The sequence below is a fragment of the Podarcis vaucheri genome (genome assembly GCF_965113315.1).
Source record: "Podarcis vaucheri genome assembly, chromosome: 17".
Lineage (NCBI taxonomy): Eukaryota > Metazoa > Chordata > Lepidosauria > Squamata > Lacertidae > Podarcis > Podarcis vaucheri.
The window spans coordinates 5,979,499-6,001,642 of record NC_138755.1 but is presented as its reverse complement, the minus strand read 5'-3'; the positions used below and the strand labels follow the sequence as shown (position 1 = coordinate 6,001,642).

At 48.3% G+C, this 22,144-nt stretch overlaps 1 protein-coding gene across 2 annotated transcripts in view; it reads left to right on the top strand.

The window, feature by feature from the left end:
* The first annotated feature begins 7,622 nt into the window (after positions 1-7,622).
* KCND1 (potassium voltage-gated channel subfamily D member 1) overlaps positions 7,623-22,144 on the top strand; it is a 71,256-nt gene continuing 56,734 nt past the window's right edge. Inside the window, exons 1-2 of one of the 2 annotated variants that reach the window (XM_082205436.1) lie at positions 7,623-7,876; positions 9,975-11,762. In XM_082205436.1, the coding sequence (XP_082061562.1) occupies positions 10,648-11,762 (1,115 nt within the window). In that variant the 5' untranslated portion in view covers positions 7,623-7,876; positions 9,975-10,647. Of the gene's footprint in view, positions 7,877-8,527; positions 8,948-9,974; positions 11,763-22,144 lie in introns of those variants that run through there. The other variant, XM_082205435.1, reaches the window with a different exon arrangement.

Below are 22,144 nucleotides of genomic sequence, written 5' to 3'. Positions count from 1 at the left end.
GCTCCAAGAAAAACTTGCAGCTCGTGGGAAAAGGGCTCTCTGTGCAAAGAGGTTCCCCCACTGGCCCTGCCAAGCCCGGCCGCAGCACAAAGTGGTGCAGCAGTCCAAGAAATGTTTTACTACTTAATGCTGCCAGTGGTATAATAAACTGGCCCTCAGAGTAGTGGGGATCTGGGACATTCTGTATTTCAGAATGCTGCCTTAAAATACACTATATATAAGCGACCAACCTCCCAGAGTTTAATACATTCTGTTGGCCATTTGGCCTCCGGCCTTTGGGGAGAAATCAAGACTTCCCCACATGAATCATAGGAAAGGGGAGCTTGAATCTTTATCATACCTTTCTTCTGCTGCACATGCACAGGGGTCTTCTTTTTTCATTTAGCGTCTGTTTGCAAAAATCACCAGTGGATTACTTATGTGCCACCTATTATATTGTGGCATGTGTGCCATAGTTGTGGCCATATCTCGCATGGACCAAATGCAGTGCTGACTGGTGGGGCCTTGGAGATCTTGGGAGTCCAGTGGCAGGTGCAGCCAGAGCTTCCAGGCCCAGGTGAGGGAAGTTATTGCCTGTACTTTTCTTCATTTCATTTCTCTCTTATCTCACTTGCCCACACATACACACACACCTATGATATATACAGTCATACCTTGGTTTTCTAACAGCATAGTTAAACGTTTTGGCTCCCAAACCCCGTAAACCCGGAAGTGAGAGTTCCAGTTTGCGAACTATGTATTTTTGGAAGCCAAACGTCCCATGGGGCTTCTGCAGCTTCCAATTGGCTGCAGGAAGCTCCAATCAGAAACTGTGCTTTGGTTTTTGAATGTTTTGGAAGTCAAACAGACTTCCGGAATGGATTCTGTTTGACTTCCAAGGTATGGCTGTATAGGTATAGGCCGGCCCAATGTTGAGGCAGAGTGAGGCAGCTGCCTCAGGTGGCAGATGTTGAGGTGCAGGGAGTGGCCAGAGCTGTGGGTGCCATGTGGCCTGAACTATGCTAGCCTGCTGCCCTTGAGTACATTAGAAGGCACTGCCCTCCCACCTGTACTGGAGCAAGGTTTCACTGCCAGTCCATTTGGCTTCTTTATGTTCCTTAGGAGTGTGGGAATGTTCAGGGATGCAGGAGAGGATATATTGTCTGATAATATCCTTTTCCAACTTGTGTTAACAAGTTCCACAGTTTAGCAGAGTAACATTCCCCTTTTTAAACCTGCAGCAGATGCGTTTGCTCAGGCTCGCTAAAGCTTCTATAATACCTGTTCTGGCATTTCCCCCTTATTCCCTCATAAAAGATAAGACACGACACAGTCTTCTATAAAAGTATAAAAAGGTTTACTTTCACATCATTCTGTTCACAATAGGATCCCAGAAGGCAGACCTAGCTTAGAAAAGTAACATATACCTGGAAACTATCTCATAAGAAGACAATCCCTTTGTCCTCTCTTGGCTGGAAGCCAAGAGGGCATCTTTGGCTAAATAGATGTTGCTTCTTCGATGCATGTAGTCAAAGGAGAGAGAGAGAGATGGCTGCCCTGCCCTGTGCTTTTGTCGTTACCTGCGCAGGTGAGGCCACACCCACCTCTAGTCACATGCAGAGGAAGTCTGTCCCAGCCCAGAAGGAAACAGGAAGTTTACCTGCCAACTGGACAAACATTCCTCCCCATGTGTAAACATGTTCACTCTAGGAATGCTGTACTTGACTGCTCTTGTGTTTCACATCCCACAAGGAGAAGCCACTGTCTTGTCTTTTGTGGGAATGTTCAGGGTGGCGGGAGAGGATAAAAGGTAAAGGGACCCTGACCATTAGGTCCAGTCGTGGCTGACTCTGGGGTTGCAGCGCTCATCTTGCTTTATTGGCCAAGGGAGTCGACGTACATCTTCCAGGTCATGTGGCCAGCATGCCTAAGCCGCTTCTGGTGAACCAGAGCAGCGCATGGAAACGCTGTTTACCTTCCCGCCAGAGCGGTATCTATTTATCTACTTGCACTTTGACGTGCTTTCGAACTGCTAGGTCACCCCATCGCAGGGATTCGAACCGCCAACCTTCTGATTGGCAAGTCCTAGGCTTTGTGGTTTAACCCACAGCACCACCCACATCCCAAACTTATATATACTAACAGGTTTATCCCATAAGGGAAATGACCTGGGGGACTGTTTGGCTGGCAGCCAGTAGTTCATTCCAGGAAATTCGCAGGACGAAAAGAAGATGTAAAAGAGAGAGAGACTGGCAGCCTTCCTTGGCCTTTTACCGGGTCTGGAAAGGTCACACCCACCCACTAGTCACATGCAAGGAAGGATGCTCCAGGCCAGGAGGAACAGGAAGTTTCGACTGGCTGGACCAACGTCCCCTGCATGACCGCTCTAGCAAAACAGGTAATGTTGTACTTGACTGCTCCCAATGGATTACATTCCACATCTTTCACCTCGGGCAGCAAAATGTTTTGCCTTCAACTCAGGATAACATTCCACGCATCTGATGAACATAAGAAGAGCCCTGCTGGATCCAGCCCAGACCCCAGCTAGCCCAGCCTTCTGTTTTCGCAGGTGTCAAACTGATGCTCATAGGAAGTCCACAAGCAGATCCTAAGCACAGCAACAGCAGTTCCCACCAAGCGGTACCCAGAGACATACTGCCTCCAGCAGCCCAGATGGAACAGAAGCATCATGGCTACTAGCTACTGAAAACCTTATCCTTCATGAATTTGCCTAATCCTCTTTTAAATCCATTCAATTCACTATATATTGTGGTAGCAAGTTCCTTAGTTTAACCAGGTGCTGTGGAAATAAGTACTTTTTGTCTCTGTCCTGAACCTTCCAACATTCAGCTTCACTGGATGCCCCCAAATTCTGATAATATCATGAGAAATGGAGAAAAACTTTTCACTGTGCAGTTTCTCCACACTTTGTATAATTTTATAGATCTCTTCCATACCCCCTCTAATTCACCTTTTCGCTAAACTAACGCTCCCCCCCAAATGTTGTGACCTTTCCTCATAGGTGGGTTGCTCTGCCCCCTTGATCGTTTTGGTTGCCCTTGCATTTTTGTGAACTTTTCCCAGCTCTAAAATACCCTTTTTGGGGGTGAAGTGACCAACACTTGCTGATTCAGGCTAGTGACCCATCTGACTCTTCTCACAGTGGCCAACAAGACACCTGCAGGAAGGCTACAAGCCAGTGCCCTCTCTTGTATTGTGATTCCCACTAACTGCTATTCAGAAACTTCCCGCCTTCAACTGTGGAGGCAGAACATGGACACTGTGGACTGTCGTTTACTCAAGATTTTGCTGTAATCAATTTGTTAGTCTTAAAGGTGCCACAAGACTGTTGGTTGTTTTTCTTACATAAGACTAATACAGCTACTCTTCTGGAAATGACTTACAATGATTGAAGTTCCCCGTTCAAATCCTACCGCAATTCTGACCTAACCTCTAAAAAAACTTAAAATAATATTCAGCATGCTTTTGACATATGATTCATATGTTGTTACTATATTTGGTGATTTATCTGACTTTTATTTTCAAGTCGTTTAGCTTGTTTGCTGCTCAGAGGACTCTGGTTTTGGGGTGATTTGTGTAATAACTAAATAAAATATTGATGGAACGCTGTCTCTTAAGTATACCCATCTGTGCATCAAATTCTGCTGACAAAATCCTTCCCTCTTCTCACATCCCCTCTCCCAATACCTTTGCTTTTAAAATCGGACCTCCACTTCGCTTCTGAGGTTGGCAGTGTGGTTCTTTGTCCTTGCCTCCATCCTATATTTCTGCTGATCTGTCCAGCATCATCCAGCACCCACCTTCTCCTTGTCTTCCTCCAGCCAATTCACACTTTAGCTCTCTGCTGAAGGAAACCAAATGAACCAAATATTTGCCTTTGGGTATATATGCCCTCACTGGCATGGTCCAGAAAGGGTTCTCTCAGGTAAAGAAGGAAGTGGAATGACTCAGTCCACAGGAACTAGGGAGTTCTCCCTGGCAATGACACAACTGGGGTGATGGAGGCAACCAGTGAAGTTGAACGTAGGAAGGTTCGGGGCAGGCAAAAGGAAGTACAGTGGTACCTCGGGTTAAGAACTTAATTCGTTCTTAACCTGAAACCGTTCTTAACCTGAAACCATTCTTAACCTGAGGTACCACTTTAGCTAATGGGGCTTCCCACTGCCGCTGCCGCACGATTTCTGTTCTCATCCTGAAGCAAAGTTCTTAACCCGAGGTACTATTTCTGGGTTAGCGGAGTCTGTAACCTGAAGCATCTGTAATCTGAAGTGTTTGTAACCCAAGGTACCACTGTACTACTTCACAAAAAAAGGTAACGGGACCCCTGACCATTAGGTCCAGTCGTGGCCGACTCTGGGGTTGCGGTGCTCATCTCGCTGTATAGGCCGAGGGAGCTTGCGTAAAGCTTCCGAGTCATGTGGCCAGCGTGATTAAGCCACTTCTGGCAAACCAGAGCAGCACATGAAAACTCCATTTACCTTCCCGTCAGAGTGGTACCTATTTATCTACTTGCACTTTGAGGTGCTTTCGAACTGCTAGGTTGGCAGGAGCAGGGACCGAGCAACGGGAGCTCACCCTGTCATGGGGATTCGAACTGCCGACCTTCCGATCGGCAAGTCCTAGGCTCTGTGGTTTAACCCACAGCATCACCCGTGTCCCTACTACTTCACATAGCACATAGTTAAACTGTGGAACTCCCTCCCACAATAAGTAGTGATGGGCACCAACATGGCTGACTTTCCAAAAGGATTAGACAAATTCATGGTGGCTGCTGTTGTTGTTATTATTATTATTATTATATTTGCATGCCGCCCATTTGACTGGGTTGCCAGTCAGCGGCAACTACCCATTATGGCTATGTTTTCCTCTGCTGCATGCTTCTGAAAACCAGTTAGTGGGACTCACAGATGGGGAGCGTGTTCTTTCACTTATGTCCTGCTTGTGAGCTTACCAGAAGATTTGGTTGGCCACTTTGAAAAAAAGGACGTCGGTTAATGTGAACCTTTGGCTTGATCCAGTAGAGCTCTTATTATTTTCTGAAAGTATGTATTGCCTGTTTTGCCCCCATCAAAGAAACAAGCACCTTACCAGGAAAAATATGGTAGCCCCACTGCCAGGGTTGGGTTGTGGGTGTAAGGCTGGCGTGGGAATTCTTGCTAGTGATTGAGAGCCCAGAGGGCTGGCAGGGGGGGGGGAGGGGGCACTAATTAGTTCATCTGTAACCTTCTCAGGGAAGGGACCTGTCTCGCTCCCCTCCCCACCTTGATGTTGGTGTACATAAATGGTGATATATTATCAATTGATTGTTTTTTGTGAGTAGCTGGTTCTGCCAGAAGGCACTCACAGAAATACACATCAATTAAAAACATAAAGCCAATAATATAGCAAAACTTTAAAATCACCCCCACACCACAATAGCCATGAAACCAGTGGGCAAATAAGCAAGAGAACATCATTCCTCTCGGCATTAGTTATTGTTAATTCAGGTTGTTTATTAATTCCAGTTGAGAAAGGGCATGACCTCAGGGTAAGGATTTGCTGAATTTAATATTTGAACTGGAATACAAAGTGGGAGGTGTGAGGAGGTCAAGAAACTAGTGAAGAAAATACAATATTTGAAAATATTAATCTATTTTTCAGTTTGGCTTTTTGGCTTTTCTTTTGGTTCTTCTTCTTTATTCTTCATTTTTTATTCTTTCTTCTATCAACTGTTTTTCTACTGTGTATTTTTTATTTGTTTTGCTTTTGTAGTTTGAATGTTGGAATTTGTTTTTATTGTTTGTGAAATATTAATAAATATCATTTAAAAAATAAAAAAGAGAAAGGGCATGACCTCAGGCCGCTAAGCAGAAGCAAATGACAACTCCCCGCGATTGTACCAGTTCAGACGGCAGAGAATAAGTTGCATGTTCTGGGTGCTCTCACATGGCAATAAAAACTCACTGCACGTAAAAAACAAAAACGAAACCTAGAGTCCCAGAGGGTGAAGTTCTGCCTAGCCCAGGGGTAGGCAAACTATAGCCTGAGGGGCGGATGCAGCCCAATCGCCTTCTCAATCCGGCCCACGGACAGTCCGGGAATCAGCATGTTTTCCATGAGTAGAATGTGTCCTTTTACAGTGTTACCTCGGGTTACATAAATTTCAGGTTACAGATGCCTCAGGTTACAGACTCCACTAACCTAGAAATAGTACCTCAGGTTGGGAGGCCCCAATAGCTAAAGTGGTACCTCAGGTTAAGAACAGTTTCAGGTTAAGATCGGACCTCTGGAATGAATTAAGTTCTTAACCTGAGGTACCACTGTATTTAAAATGCACCTTTGGGGCAAAGGAATTCGTTCATTCCCCCCCCAAAAAAATATAGTCCGGCCCCCCACAAGGTCTGAGGGACAGTGGACCTGCTGAAAAAGTTTGCTGACCCCTGGCTAGCCTTTCTCCCTAGCATGTTATTTTTCGATGAGCAGGGAGGGGATTTTAGGGCAGTGATAAGGAACGTGGAACCCCCAGTGCCCACCTCAAGAAGTGTTATTGTCCAGGGGAGGCACCCAGGGAGGCCTGATCCAGAGGGTGGCACTGCCTGCCAGTCGCCTACTCCCCAGAGCTGTGGGGCAGGCATTACAACCGCTGCAGTTTTTTCTTGGGGATACAGCCACGGGGCAACTCGGAAGTGAGGAGGATAGAGGGCTCTGCCTCTCCTTGGCTCTGCTCCACCTACTGGGCGGCTCCAGTGGGCACCAGCGAGTTACCACTTTCCCCGGCTGAATCTAGAGGTCCCGGGCCCTAAGGAAGTCAGGTTAGCCTCAGCCAGAGCCAGGGCCTTCTCAACACTGGCCCCGGCCTGGTGGAACGCTCTGTCTCATGAGACCCGGGCCCTGCAGGATCTGATCTCTTTCCGCCAGGGCCTGTAAGACAGAGTTGTTCTGCCTGGCCTTCCGCTTGGAATCAATTTGATTCCCTCCCCCTCTTTCCTTTTTCCTTTCTCCTTCTGTGATGGAACTCCTATTTGGGGACTTCCCTGGCATTTTTCTGGCCCATGTAGGACCAGTCTGGAAAGTTAGCCTTGGTGAAGTCTTGACGTTTTCATCCCCCAAAAGTTTTTGATTTGAGTTTCCACTGAAATGAGGCTGCATTTTAAATGTTTTAATGTTGTATTTTAATCTTGTTTTTTTAAGTTGCATTTCAATCAATTGTTTTATATCGTGTGTTAGCCGCCCTGAGCCCAGTCTTGGCTGGGGAGGGCGGGGTACAAATAATAATAATAATAATAATAATAATAATAATAATAATAATAGAAGATCCGTTCCACGGGCGGCCTTTTCTATTAGGATGGGACGCCGCCGCTCTGCAGGAGAAGGGAGCTGGGCTCTGTACCGCAGGGCAGCGGTACCCACGGCTTCCACAGGAGGCGCTCTCGGGACGATCCCGGGAGGCTGCTCCTAAAGCGAGAAGCCGTGCAGAAAAGGACGCAGGAGGGGCCGGCAGGTGGGGCTGGGTGGGGGGTAGCCCAAGGGGCGGCTTGGCGCTGCTCCTTACGATGAGCTGACCCCCTCCCCATGGCGTGCGGATGACACCCCCCTCCCTCCTCCTCCCCCCCCCCACCCCAATCCTGAGTGGCACCAAATTTGAAATTCCTGCCGAGGCTCCTAAAGGCGACGCGCGGCGGGAGCGCGATCAAAAGTCGCCTCGGCTGCGCACGGGGAAATCCCGGCTGCCCGGGCGCGGCGAGGGGAGAGCTGGACGTTGCCTGGCGAGGCGAGGGGCGCAGAGGCACCCAGGGCTGGAGGAAGAGGAGGGCGCCGCCTGGGTCCCTCCGTCGCTGCCTCGCGCCTTGGAGAGGCCGCCTCCTCTCCTTCGCGCCGCGAGTCTCCAAGACCCCAAGTTAGTTCTCCTGCGGTTCTTTTTTTGCGCTCTCCTTCTTTCCTCCGCCCTCCCCGCGCGCCCTTTTCTCCATTCGTCTTCCGCATCTCCATCTCCCCTTTCTGCACGTTTCCAGCTCTGGCTGTGGATCTGCTTTTTCTTGCTCCGATTCGCCCACCTAAGTCTCTCTCGATCCTTCTGGCAGGGGTTTCTCGCGTCCTCTCTGCTTCTCCGGCCATTCCGTTTCTCCGAGCTGTTCCTTGGCTAGCCCAGCGACCAGTGGCGTAGCGTGGGTTGTCAGCACCCGGGGCAAGGCAAGTAATTTGCGCCCCCTAACCCGTGGATTTTCGCCCCCTAACCCTAACCCCCAGATGTTGCGCCTGGTGCGGCCGGCCCCCCCTGCACCCCCCACGCTACGCCACTGCCAGCGACTACCAGGCTGCAGCCTTGAATGTCTTCGTGATCCTGCTGAGATCTCTCTCTCTCCATCTCCATCCTTTCTGCAGCCTCCTGCCCCTTGTGATTCTCTCCCGCCCAACCCCCTTTCCTCACCTTCCTCTCTGCGTTGTCCAGTTGAACTTCTGCCTGTCTGCCTACTTCGACCTGCCTGCCCGCCGGTCCTCTCCTCCTGCCCAGCCATCCCCCCCCCGCCGCCCCCCAGCTCCCTTCCCCGGCTGCGTCTCCCGTCCCCTCCTTCGCCTCCGTCTGCTGCTGGTCCCCAGTCGGTCGGTGCGCTCGCTGCCTGGGGTGCGCGCCTCCGCCGCCTGCGATGCAGCCACTCGCCTCTGCCAACCGCTCGCTCGTGCCCCCTCCCTGCCGAATGCAGCTCGTACACACACCCGCGCACACCCTCACTCACACGCACACACACACACGCGGCGCCGGGAGGGAGGGAGGGAGGCAGCGCGGCACAGTCAGACGGGCGAGCCAAGGGGAGCGATGAGGATCGGCGCCGTCGGGGGCAACGGGAGCCCTCTCGCCCACGCACGGGGGGCAGCCCGGCACCCCACAGCCGGACACCCCTGGCCCCGCACCGGGGTTTGCGGACGCTCCGCCGCTGCCTGCTACCGGGACAGAGCCAGCACCCAGGGGGTAAGAGGATGGAGATCAGCGACCCGCGGCACGTCGCCCCACGGATGTGCCCCTCTGCCCTCCTTGCCCCATGGGTTCGCCACCCCCCTCCCCACGGGGACAGCTCTTTCCCCCGAATGTGGCCCTTTCCCGCCACAGATTTGCCCTTCCCCATCCCTTGATTGCCTGCTTCTCCCCCCCCCCACGCCCTGTGCTAGAGATTTGCCTGCTCCTTTCTTAATTTCCATCCCACGCTCCCCAAATCTTGGGGAAGGGGGGGCTGTTCTTTTTTTTAAATTTCACGTTGTTTACTCCTGTCTACAAAGCGATGTAGATTCACTACCGCCCTCGCCAAACCAAATTGAAGAGAAAAGGGTTTGAGGGTCGGAGATTTCAGGAGACAAAGGGTTAATGGGAAAGTTTGTTCGGACCCTGAACCCCTTCCTCTCCACCCTCTTTCTCTGGGGCTGCCTGCTTGCTCACTCTCCAAGCACCCTTGCAGCTCGCTTTGCCAAACTCCTTGTTGTGTTGCCAAATTCCTGCTCTGCCAAACTCCTTCTTGACAAAACCTTTGCTCTCTTCTTTGACACAGTATTATTAACTGCTCTCATACTCTCTTCCTTAAATGTCCCTTCAAACTCCTTTCCCAATATGAAACTAGCCCTGGCTCCTCCAGCCACCCAACCTCCAACTCAAAGCAGCTTAGAACTGGAGGGAGATTACTAAGAAGTAGCTGATCTCAAGTAACCACCCTGTTCTTAGATCCCATCATCCTGGATCCCATCATCCTGCCCAGTCCGTGGATCCCCATTTCTTGCCCCCAAACAGAGGAGGGGTTCTGGGTCTCAAGTTGCTCATCCCCTAACAGCTACTGTGATGGATATTTCACATAAAACCTTTCTTGTTTTCAGCTTTTGAAACTTGGCTAGTTTATAACTTCAGAACTGCCGCATTCAGTCCAAAAATTGCAGCCTTGCACACTATTATTTCTCTCACATAGTTTTACTTCTCTCTCTCTTCCCTGTCTCTCTTTTTTCCATTATCACAGCATTGTGTAATCTACCCCTGTGACCATATCAACTGAGACCCCTTCTCTGACACTGCTCCCACACCAGGAATACTTTCTCTCTTCCTATACATTCTCTCTCCTGCCAGGAAGAAAGAATTAGTGGAGCAGCAGCAGCAGCAACAACAGAGGAATACAGCACAGCACTCGTACATTGCAGATTTTCAGAGGGGAGTTTCCGCTGTTGTTCACAATGCACAGAGCCACATGGGCTGAACATCAGAGAGACCGTGGGCAGCATGATCACACTTACTTGCATTGCCTTCCTTTGACCTCTGCCCACAACTCCTAAAGTTATCAGCACTGACAGTAAGGAGGCATCTTGCCTGGAAAAACCCTGGATGCTGTTTGACTGGGAGGCGTCTAGGTCCATGGGGCTTGCTAACATCCATTGAAAAGACCTTGGCTGGGGAGAATAACATCCTTCGTTCTTGGGGAGACCTGGATTTTGATGTCTGAGACAAGAACTAGACTGGATGATGGGGCCCTCTGCTCCATTGATTTTTGGCGATAATTGAGCAAAGAAACGTTTTCAAGAAAGCTTTCAGAGAAAGCCGCTTTATCAAAAGCTTTTCCTGGGACAATACTTAGAGCACAGTTGAGTTTGGATGGTGAGACATTTTAGCAAAGGTTCTGTTATCTAACTGTGTACAACATGGCCGCAGGGGTGGCAACATGGCTGCCTTTTGCCCGGGCAGCAGCTGTGGGCTGGCTCCCACTGGCCAAGAAGCCCATGCCCAAGCCTCCTGCTGACAAGAAACGCCGCAACGATGAGATCTTGGTAGTCAATGTCAGCGGGAAACGCTTCCAGACTTGGAAGAACACCTTGGACCGTTATCCGGATACCCTGCTGGGCAGCTCAGAGAAGGAATTCTTCTTTGATGAAGACAGCAAGGAGTACTTCTTTGACCGAGACCCAGAGATGTTCCGCCATATCCTCAACTTCTACCGCACTGGCAGACTCCATTACCCCCGCCAGGAGTGCATACAGGCCTTCGATGAAGAGTTGTCATTCTACGGCATCATCCCAGAGCTCATCGGCGACTGCTGCCTGGAGGAATATCGTGACCGCAAGAAGGAGAATGCCGAGCGCCTCGCTGAGGATGAAGAAGCAGAGATGACCAATGACACTGGCCTGCCTCCGGACAGCACCTTCCGACAGCGGCTCTGGAGAGCGTTCGAGAACCCCCACACCAGCACCATGGCTTTGGTCTTCTATTATGTGACTGGGTTCTTCATTGCCGTGTCAGTCATTGCCAATGTGGTGGAGACCATCCCATGCCGGCCCTCTCCTGGGAGGAAGAAGAACTTGCCCTGTGGAGATCGGTTCCCCAAGGCTTTCTTCTGCATGGACACAGCTTGCGTCCTCATCTTCACCTTTGAGTATCTCATGCGCCTCTTTGCCGCCCCAAGCCGATTCAAGTTCATGAAGAGCGTGATGAGCATCATTGACGTGGTTGCCATCATGCCCTATTACATCGGGCTGGTGATGCCAGAAAACGAGAATGTCAGCGGGGCCTTTGTAACACTAAGGGTGTTCCGTGTCTTCCGTATCTTCAAGTTCTCGCGCCACTCGCAAGGGCTGAGGATCCTGGGATACACCCTCAAGAGCTGTGCCTCTGAGCTGGGCTTCCTGCTCTTTTCGCTCACCATGGCCATCATAATCTTTGCCACCGTGATGTTCTATGCTGAGAAGGGCACTGCGTCCACCAACTTCACCAGCATCCCTGCTGCCTTCTGGTACACCATCGTCACCATGACCACACTTGGGTGAGTTGTGCACATCCTTGACATAATCCCCAGAGGCCTCGCCTTGGCTCCCCACCAACGCAACATTATCCCCCTGCACTCCTGGAAGCCTCATTTCCAGAATCCCCACATGGACCTCTTGATGGCTGTGCCACCCACTAGCACCATTGCTTTGTCCAAAAGCACCTCTGACCCAGACTGGCCCCAGACAATGGGATTTGAGGGCTTTCCCTTAGAGGTATGTTAGCTCAATGAGACAAGTGAATCTATTGGTGCACTAAAGTCACTTTAGACTCTTGATGTAAGTGGCCTTATGGAAAAGCCCCTCTTGAGATGGTGATGGGCATTACTTACCTCGACATGGGGTAAACCAGCCTTGCTGCATTCAGAGGCCCTCCTGCTCATTCTGCTGAGTGGAGCCCTGGACCTCTGCCCTGAAGTCCTGCTCTGGTGGCACCAGCATAGACGGCATCTCCCTTGTTCCAAGTTGGAAATAAGTTCCAAGTGCTTAGGAGGTGGATAAGCATGGAGACCATACACAAGCCTATGCTGGGAAAGCAGGGTTCTGTTCAGCTAGGAGTGGGCCATCTCTCTTTCCTTTAATGTTCTGACATTAAAGTCAAGCATTCTGTGAACTGGGTCTGTCTAGCTTTCTCTCAGCCACCAAAACACCAGAAAAGCTGTCCAGATTTCTGACAGTCCCCAAGTGGGGAAGAGAACATGGCCCCTCACACCTGAATGGTCCTGAATGGTAGCTGTGTGGCGCTGTCTTGCAAGGAGCCCTTCAAAAAGTGTCGTGCAAGATGGGGAGGTGCCCAGAAGGGAACCAGCAAGGGGTGGGGTGGGGTGGGGTGGTCTGCTGGTGCCAAGGAATCAGGAGCAGCGAAGATAAATATGGGTGGGGGTGGGAAGAAGAGTCAGATTGCGGGAAAGGGCTGGGAAGGCAGGGACTAGGGAGCGTTTTCCAAGGAAAGAGAAGCACTTTTGCGTCTACTGTGGGTGAGAACTTTATCATGCCCCTCCCCAAATAGCATTTCCTTCAGTGCAATGCTCATACCCTCCCTTTCCCCTACGGTTTTCTGGCATGCTTGGACTGCAAGCAGTTGCTGTGCTGTTTTGTAGCACTGGTATTCCCTGTTCAGATTTCACGCTGGAATCCTGAATTTGGATATATTCATTTTAGCCTGGTTCCCTTCCTGCGGAAAAATCACATACTGATTTGGGTGTTTGTAGTTGTGTGTGTGGTGCATGTCTGATCCTCAGAAACTGGTACAGTATTGGAATTCTGGCATTTCAGAATGTTGGCCGCCTCCAGGGATTTGCTTTCCTGGGCCAATTGACTGCCTCACTTTTTGTCTGGACTCTGCTGGATATCTTCCATGACATCAGAACAAGAGTAGAAAATCTGGTGTCTCATCAGATTTCTACATAATGTTTCACTTTCCAGTTTATTTCAGGGCTCTGTTAGGGCTGCATTAATATCGTGCCATCAGTGTACCTTCAGTAAAAGACAAGCCCCTGCCCCAAAGAGTTTACAGTACCAATTTAGAGAGCCCGAAGGGGCAACAGAAGGACAGGAGGAAGCAGCGAGGGATGAATGCAATGTGTGTTTTTGTGGGGGGAATTATTTGGAATGTTTTCTGTGCTAGATTTGCAGACAGTGTTTTTGGAGGCTCTGCAACCAAGGATGATTAACAAAGGGCTTCCTTGTACCCCATATATTAATGAAGCATCCATCACTGGCGCCGTCTATTTCTGCATGGCCCGCAAGTGGATTCCCAACTGAACGAGGGTGTTTTATTGTTATTGGGAGGTGTCAGGGGTTCAGTGTTGAATCAAAGTTGGTGAGATTTAAAACCCATCAGCTTCCATCTGGGAGAGATTATAACAGTGCACTGAGACTGCAGGAGGCCGGGCAATTTGTTGCACTTCTCAACCTTCCTTTGAGAAACTCCAAGAGAGGGGAGCACGGGGGTTACCCACTCCCCCATTTTATCTTTACAACAGCCCTGTGAGGTAGGTTTTTGCTGAGGGAGGTGCCCCTGGCCCACCAGAGTGAGCTTGATGGCAACACTCTAACCACCATGCCCTACTGCCTTGGGAGCATCTCAGTGCTGCTTGAAGGAAGGAGCAGAGGTGGATCTTGACTGTGAGAAAAAGGAATCCGTAAGGCAGAACTGGGGAACCTCCAGGTGATGCTGAACTATCCCTGACCACTGGACGTGCCAACTGGGGGTGGTGGGAGCTGAAGCCCACCACATTTGGAGGGGAGCAGGGTCCTGTCTACAAATCAGAGAGGAATGGGATCTGAACAGATAGACAGGTGCTGGCAGCTGAGACATAATGCTTGCCCATCTAGGGTTCCTGGGTCTCCGGGTGTTGTGTCATGGGTTTTGACCTCTTTCTCAGAGTTTCCAGGCAAAGGAGTAAAATGCAATTTCTCTCAGTGCCCATCCCATATGAAAAAATAAAGTGGGGTGCTGCTGCTGCTTTACCAAAAGTGCTATAAAGTTATAATGCAGCAGATGGTACTGCCTGGCCTGAGCGCTTGCTGGCGGCCAGATCCCACTTCCCTGTCCATCAACTGCCATACCAGACATGCCACACAGGGGCAGATCCTGCCACCCATCCCACTAGGTGCAAGCCACAGCCTCCTCCAGCCTTGCTGCCCCCCCCCACATCTAGATGCAACCCCTGCTTTTCCAGGCACTTTGCACATGCTCAGAGATACTTTTCGCATGTGCTCTGCTGTTCCAAACAGATGCAAGGACCAGGCTAGGTTATGGCTTAGAATTCATCGTCGCAGGGAGGGAAGCGACAAGATAAGGAATTTGCGGGGTACCAGCTGGCCTCTGTGAATGTTTTCTGGCCTGCTTCCGATCAGGGAATGAATGAATAAATGAATGAATGAGCAATTTCCCAGATCGCTGGATGGGTGGGAGGGGGCTATTTATTATCCTACCAATTGGAACTGCTGCTCTGCTTGAGGCTGAGAGAGTCTGGATGATGGATGAGCTGAGGAAGCCATTGGAGGTGACTTCCGATCTTCTGCACCCCAAAGGGGAGGCTGCGGTTCAGTGAGGTAATAGGACAGCCAGTAATAAGGCTATAGGGCTATAGGGCAGAAGGAGCACGCTTGTTCAGAGCCACTCTGGAGTATGCTCCCCTCCCCAGTGAACCAGCATTCCTCTGCAGTGGCATTTTCTGCACATTTCAAGCCAGTGAAGGGAAACCGGTTCCTGCAGAGCTGGGACAAACTGAGGCTTGGTTCAGAAATCCAGATTAAAGGCTGGGGCTGTGGGTCAGGATTGATGGGAGCTCACGGCAGAGGAGCAGGCGATAAACAGGTGGCAACCGGTTAGGGTGGAAAAAGGAATCATCTTTCTTTTACACATTGCCCTGTCCAAACTTAATGAGAATCCACTGGTTGCTATAACATTTCCCCAGTGTCAGCAGCTGAGCTAGCAAGAACTCTTGGCTCCCCCCTTCCCCAGCCTCCACTAGGCCTCTGCTGAGAACTACAATCCTCAATAAATCCAAGCCACAATTCCCGAGCCCTTCCTCATCCTCTCCCAGCCCTCAGAGCTGAGGTATATCGAACCTTGGGAGCCCTGGTTCCTGCCCCTTCTCTCCTCTCCTGAAACCCAGCAGTTCCCATTATTGGGAAGCTTTAATTAGCTGCCTTGTTCCCATCCGCTCAATTAAGTTTTAATAACTCGCCTGTGCGTGTGCCAGCGAGGCACCCGCTGTCTGCAAACCACCACCCCAGTTCCCAGCATTGATGAGCTGCCTGTGCAATACACCCTGAAGCGCATTAACGAACGGCGGCTTTGGCTTCTGCTGATGTCCCTTTTCCACAAAAAAGAGGGGCCTAAAGGTGCCCTGGCCACTTTCAACCCCCCCTAACACCCCGCACTGGAACTGAGCCACAATGGCAGATGTCCTGGGCATCCTCTTCCACAACGCACCCCCCTCCGCTCTGAATAAAAAGACTCTTTTGTGTCTCACTGCAATCTTTGCTGGCTCCTTTCCATCTTGCCCTCCTGCATCGCTTTCCCTTTATGCTGGGTGAATGCAGACTGGCCTTTAGCAGTCTGATACCTTGGCGCTGTGGGTTAAACCACAGAGCCTAGGACTTGCCGATCAGAAGGTCGGCGGTTCGAATCCCCGCGGCAGGGTGAGCTCCCGTTGCTCGGTCCCTGCTCCTGCCAACCTAGCAGTTCGAAAGCACGAAGTGCAAGTAGATAAATAGGTACCGCTCTGGCGGGAAGGTAAACGGCATTTCCGTGTGCTGCTCTGGCTCGCCAGAAGCTGTACACCGGCTCCCTTGGCCAATAAAGCGAGATGAGCACCGCAACCCCAGAGTCGGTCACGACTGGACCTAATGGTCAGGGGTCCCTTTACCTTTACCTTAAGCGGTCAGAATATTAACATTGGCTCACTATCATCACGACAACCACCGAGGGCCGCAGCTCCTTTGGCCTAACAGTGGCAATTCCCGATTCCTCATCCGTGAGGCTATCACCTGCCGTTCCCTTCCTGTACCCTTTGCTTCACAGGAAGCCCCTGACAGCAACCAGCCCCATCTCAGTTCTGCCTCCTGCGGAGTGCCTTGCAGTAGGGCTGGCACGGCCTAGGGCACTGGTTGTTGCACCTCACAAAAACACAAAGATCTGGAGTCAAAAGCCAACGCAGTCGTGGAGTTGTACGTTCAAAGCACTCTGGCATCACCTTAACAGTCATGGAGAATCCCGGGAGCTGTTATTTGTTATGGGTCTTTGAGGTCAGCACCCTGAACAAATGGCAGCTTGCAGGATGCTTTGGAGGAAGCCATGACTGGTAGAAAAGTCTTGGGCAAGTCCAATTTCTTTCTTTTTTTTTTAAAAAATGATATTTATTGAAATTTTACAGACAATAAAAGGTTACAAAATTAAAAATAAGAAATAAAAAGAATAGCAATAATAAAAGAAAAAGAGATACAAAAATACAAAGACAAAATACATAAAAAGTAAAAAAAGTTTTAAAAAATCAATATTTTCATATCTTATATTTCATTTACTTGTTTCCTGACCTCCTCACACACCCCTTTTTTGTATTCCAGTTCACATGGTTAATTCAGCAAATCCTTACCCTCTATCATTTATCTTTACTCAGTATCTTAACCTATTATAACTATATATTTTCAACCATTGTCAATCCGTATTTACATATTCTTGTTAATCTTTTTTACCAATACCGCTTATTTTCAATCCAACATCCCTTTAACATTCATTAATTTTACAGTATTTCTGCAAGTAGTCTTTAAATTTCTTCCAGTCTTCTTCCACCACCTGGGCAAGTCCAATTTCATTGCCTCCATCTGTAATACAACTGAACTCCCTCCATCTGTAACAGTGAATTACCTCACATTTTAATACAAATTTTGTCTCTGTGTGTGTGCATGCACAGCAGTGTGGAGTAGTGGTCAGAGGGTTGGACTAGTACCTGGGAGACGAGATTCAAATCTGTGAAGTTTACTAGGTGACCTTGGGCCAATCACCATTTCTCAGCCTAACCCAGTACTCACAGGGTTGTTGTGTGGATGAAATGGAGATGGGGAGAACCTTGCATGCCACCTTGAGCTCCTTGAAGGAAAAGTTGGGTATAAATGTAACAGAAAAAACAAAGCACGCATGTTGGCTGCAGTTGGCTGGTTCATTCAAATCCCGCTATCTCTCGGCCTCGCTGTCTAACTAGTTATCAGGTCACAGTGCTGTTGTAGGGAGAAGCCACACAGAGCAGAATTCTTCCTTTCTACTTGCCTCTTAAATGGACAGAACTCCTCTCAGGATCTAAAGAGGCAACTCTTTGTCTCCTAAGTTCGCAAGAGCCGCAGGCTGTCCAGTTCCTTCACACCAATTGCAGAGAGCCTTTTTTATTTTTATTTTTAAATGATATTTATTATTATTTCATAAACAATAAAACAATAAAGACAAGTTCCAACAAATTCAAAAAGCAAAACAGAACAAAGATACACAATAGAAAAACAGTTGATAGAAAGAAATGAAATACAGAAATAAAGAATAAGAACAAAGAAAAAAGCCAAAAATCAAAACTGAAAAATAGATTAATATTTTCAAATATATTTTCTTCACTAGTTTCTTGACCTCCTCACACCTCCCATTTTGTATTCCAGTTCAGGTGTTTAATTTAGCAAATCCTTACCCTTTAACTCTCAACCTTACTCCATATGTTAACCTATTGTTATAAATATCCATTTTCAGTTATCAGTTTTATTTTTATTTTTAAAATCCCTAGGCCCTTCATGCAAGCATGGCCAATAGGCAGGAATTGTGGGACTTGTAGTTCAGCAACATCTGGAGGGTTCAGCGTTCCCCAGACCTGCCCAAGTCTTTACTTTCTCCATGCCTTCTGCCTCCATTACAGGTAGCTTCTACAGACAGATCTCTGCTTTTCAGTACCCTGCCTTCACTTTACTGACTCCTGGACAGCATTCCTTAACCATACAGCATCTCTGCTGCCTCTGCACCATCCTGCCAACAGCATAGGGCCTCTCTTGTCCCTGGGACGATAAGTCCTAGAGTTTTGAAACCTGTGGCCCACCCCATATTGTTGGACTCCAGCTCCCATCAGCCCCAGCCAGCACGGCCAATAGTCAGGGATGATGGGAGTTGCAGTCCAATGGCAACTGGTTCCTCATTCTGCTTTAAAGACACCCTTCTTTCATTGGCGCCTTCTCAATTTCCTGCCTCCTCCACTTCCCCTTCACTGTGTGCCCCCCTTGCTATGTTGCTTCTCAGGATCCCTTAGGGAAGGGAGCCTTTCACCCTCCAGATGTTGGTGGACTACAACTCCCATCAGCCTAGACTATTGGCCCCAGTAGCTGATGGGAGATGTAGTTCAGCAACTGGAGGACCAAAGCTTCCCTCCCCCTGCTTTAGGCTTCTCTACCACCTAGGAGACCAGCGTTCACTCGGTTTTCTCGTCCTCACACTCGCCCAGCTAACTGGTTCCAAGGACTTAGCAAAACCTCTCCATGCATGGCATAATGAATTAAATGCAGTTCTGGTGCAGCAGTCCTGTGCAAACAGGCATCCTGAGCATAAGCGCTAGGAAAGGCATTCAGGAACATGCAAGTGTCTCTTCCTGTACCTCCACACCACTCCAGATACAGCTGCACCTCAGCCTCAACTGCTGTACTCTAGGGGGGGAAACCCTACCCCTTTGATTCTTCATTTTCGCTGGAGGATTTCAAGGGGAACTGCCCGCTTGGCCTCTTGTGCTGGGGGTGATTCCAGCCCTGGGCTTCCCCCAACCCCGATGAAGCCAGGTCAGCAATTTCAAGCTTTTATTGTTGTTGCTGAGTAATTTCTTTTTATGGGCTAAGTCACTTAATGTGTAACCAAAGGGAGGAGAATGAAATAAATAAATTTCCAGGCAGTGAAGGAGCGTCCGTAGGAATTGAATTATTTATGGTCAACTGGGGAGAGAGGAGAGAACTGGCTGCCACTGAAACTGGAATTCTGATCAAACACTTGCAATGTAAAAAAAAAAAAAAAGGACTCTGCCGGAGAGCAGGGTGTCGGCTGCGAGAGCATGGGGGGCAAGAAGAAGACCGAAGTGGGGTGCGAATGACTGGAGGCAGGGAGGCCATGGGATGGGGCAGGTGGGGGGGCAGAGACGGAGTCCAGGAAGAACTCTATTGACTGAATCTGTGTTCAGACAGGTAACCAGGTTTGGGGAAGGGGTAGTAGTGGCCTTTAGAAGCTAGGAGACTTTCCCTGCCCATAACAAGCCTAGTTTTTAAGAAAATAAGAACATAATAATAGGCCTGCTGGATCTGGTCAAAGGTGTGGGAATGTTCAGGGATGCAGGAGAGGATATATTGTCTGATAACAGCCTTTCCAACTTGTGTTAGCAAGTTCACAATTTAGCAGAGTAACATTCCCCCTTTTAAACTTGCAGTGCATAATAATAATAATAATAATAATAATAATAATAATAAATTCTATTTATATCCCGCTCTCCCCAGCTGAAGCCTGGCTCAGGGCGGCTAACAACAATATGCGTTTGCTCAGGCTCTCTAAAGCCTCTAAAATAACTGTTCTGGTATTTTCCCCTTATTCCCTCATAAAAGATAAGACATGGCACAGTCTTCTATAAAAGTATAAAAAGGTTTACTCACACATCATTCTGTTCACAATAGGATCCCAGAAGGCAGACTTAGCTTAGAAAAGTAACATATACCTAGAAACTATCTCTTAAGAAGACAGTCCCTTTGTCCTCTCTTGGCTGGAAGCCAAGAGGGCATCTTTGACTAAGCAGATATTGCTTCTTCAATGCATGTAGTCAAAGAGAGAGAGATGGCTGCCCTGCCCTGTGCTTTTGTTGTCACCTGCACAGGTGAGGCCACACCCACCTCTAGTCACATGCAGAGGAAGTCTGTCCCAGCCCAGAAGGAAACAAGAGGTTTACCTGCTGGCTGGACAAACATTCCTCCCCATGTGTAAACATGTTCACTCTAGGAATGTTGTACTTGACTGCTCTTGTGTTTCACAGCCCACAAAAGGCCCATACCTCATCTTGCTCTCACAGTGGCCCACCAGATGCCCATGGGAAGCCGGCGGACAGGACCCGAGTGCAACAGCGACTGGCATTCAAAGGCATACTGCCTCTGGCAAGTGAAGGTAGAACTTCGCTATTGTGGCCAGAAGTCCTGGGTTCCATCTCAACGCTGCGGATTCTTCCACAGCTCCATCCTGCCAGGGCTTAGCCTGCACTGGCTCTGGTTAGGGAGGCAGCAATTTTCAAATCAAAAGTTGGCAACTGCCCGCCGGTAGAAGTGCGTTTCCCAGCATTTGAGTGGAACGTAGGCCTGAGAATGCATTAAAACTCTAAAATGCAGCACATACCAAAATGCCACAAAAACCCATGTGGAAGAGAGAGAGAGAGAGAGAGAGAGAGAGAGAGAGAGAGAGAGAGAGAGAGAGAAAGAAAGAAAGAAAGAAAGAAAGAAAGAAAGAAAATAAGTCAGGGGCCTGAGACAGAGCTGACTATCAGGATAAGACTTGCTCCTAACCACCAAATCCATTCTTCAAAATGTCCAGGTTTGGCTTTGGTGAAATCTCTTGTAAAGACAGAATGCATTTTGAAATGGGTTCATCAACCCCAGAATCTCTTGCCACTACTAGGACACAAACAAAAAATTAGGCAGGGAATATTTCAGCTGAGGTGCAGGGTACATTCCCTTCAGTACCCCAAACTACAGCCAATCTTATCTATTGTGGAAGGCTTCCAGATTTGAAGATCTTACTGTTTTCCAGACTGTGTGTAAGCCACACTAAAGAAATAAATATTCTGTAGCAGGATAATCCAAATTGGGCACCAGAGAAAGCAGGAATCTGTGTTCTGTGTAAAATTATTCACGCTACTCTTCCTGCTGGGACTTATGGATATACAGTTAGAAAAGGACTATGGAACTTTGTAACAATACATGCGAGATTTTGATATGCACAAAGATGGAAGGACCCGTTATTGCCAACAACAGAAGACTTAGCTGAGATGGCAAAACTGACATGTTTAATCAGAGGAAAGTCAGGATTAACATTGGTTAAAGATTGGAAATGTCTCATAGACTTTTTGCGTGGAAAAGAAAAAGAAATAATGACATTTGGATTTGAAGATTGAAGATAATTTTGTTTATAGAAAGTGGCTTTGTGGGTGTTATATTGGAGTAAGTGAAGTGAATGTGTCTCTGTCTCTCTCTCTCTCTCTCTCTCTGTGTGTGTGTACACACATACAAATTATATATATACACATACAAATTATATATATATACTGTATACATATATATATATGCGACATATATAATTATGTATATAATAGCGACAGATGAAGAACTGGAAGTCCCTTACCTTCTGAATGTTATTTCTCTCTCTCTTTTAACCTCTTTTCTTTTTCTTCATTTCTCTCTTTCTCTTTCTTTATTCCTTTCTCCCCACCCCTTTTCTTTATGTTTTTATTGTATTTAGATCAAAATTTTAGTTTTGACAAAAAAAGAAAATTTATTTGATATTAAGTTTTGTCTTTTTATCTATAAAACCTAATAAAAATTATTCAAAACAAACATTAAAATTATTCACACTAAGTACATTTGCAAAAAAAAAATAAAAAAATCTTTGTTTGTGTATATTCTTCTCCAGCTAGTCATGGGAAACTTGGAGCAATGTGAAGCACTAAAGCATTTTATCCAGGCACCTGTTTGGCTTCTGAGATTCAGGAAGCTGAACTCTGTGCCTAGAGCCACATTTTGTGGCTTTTCTGAACTCAAGTAGCATCATGGCACATACAGCTCTGACTCTGGGGCAGATCTGAGCCCTGTTTAGAAATTAATCCAATAGGAT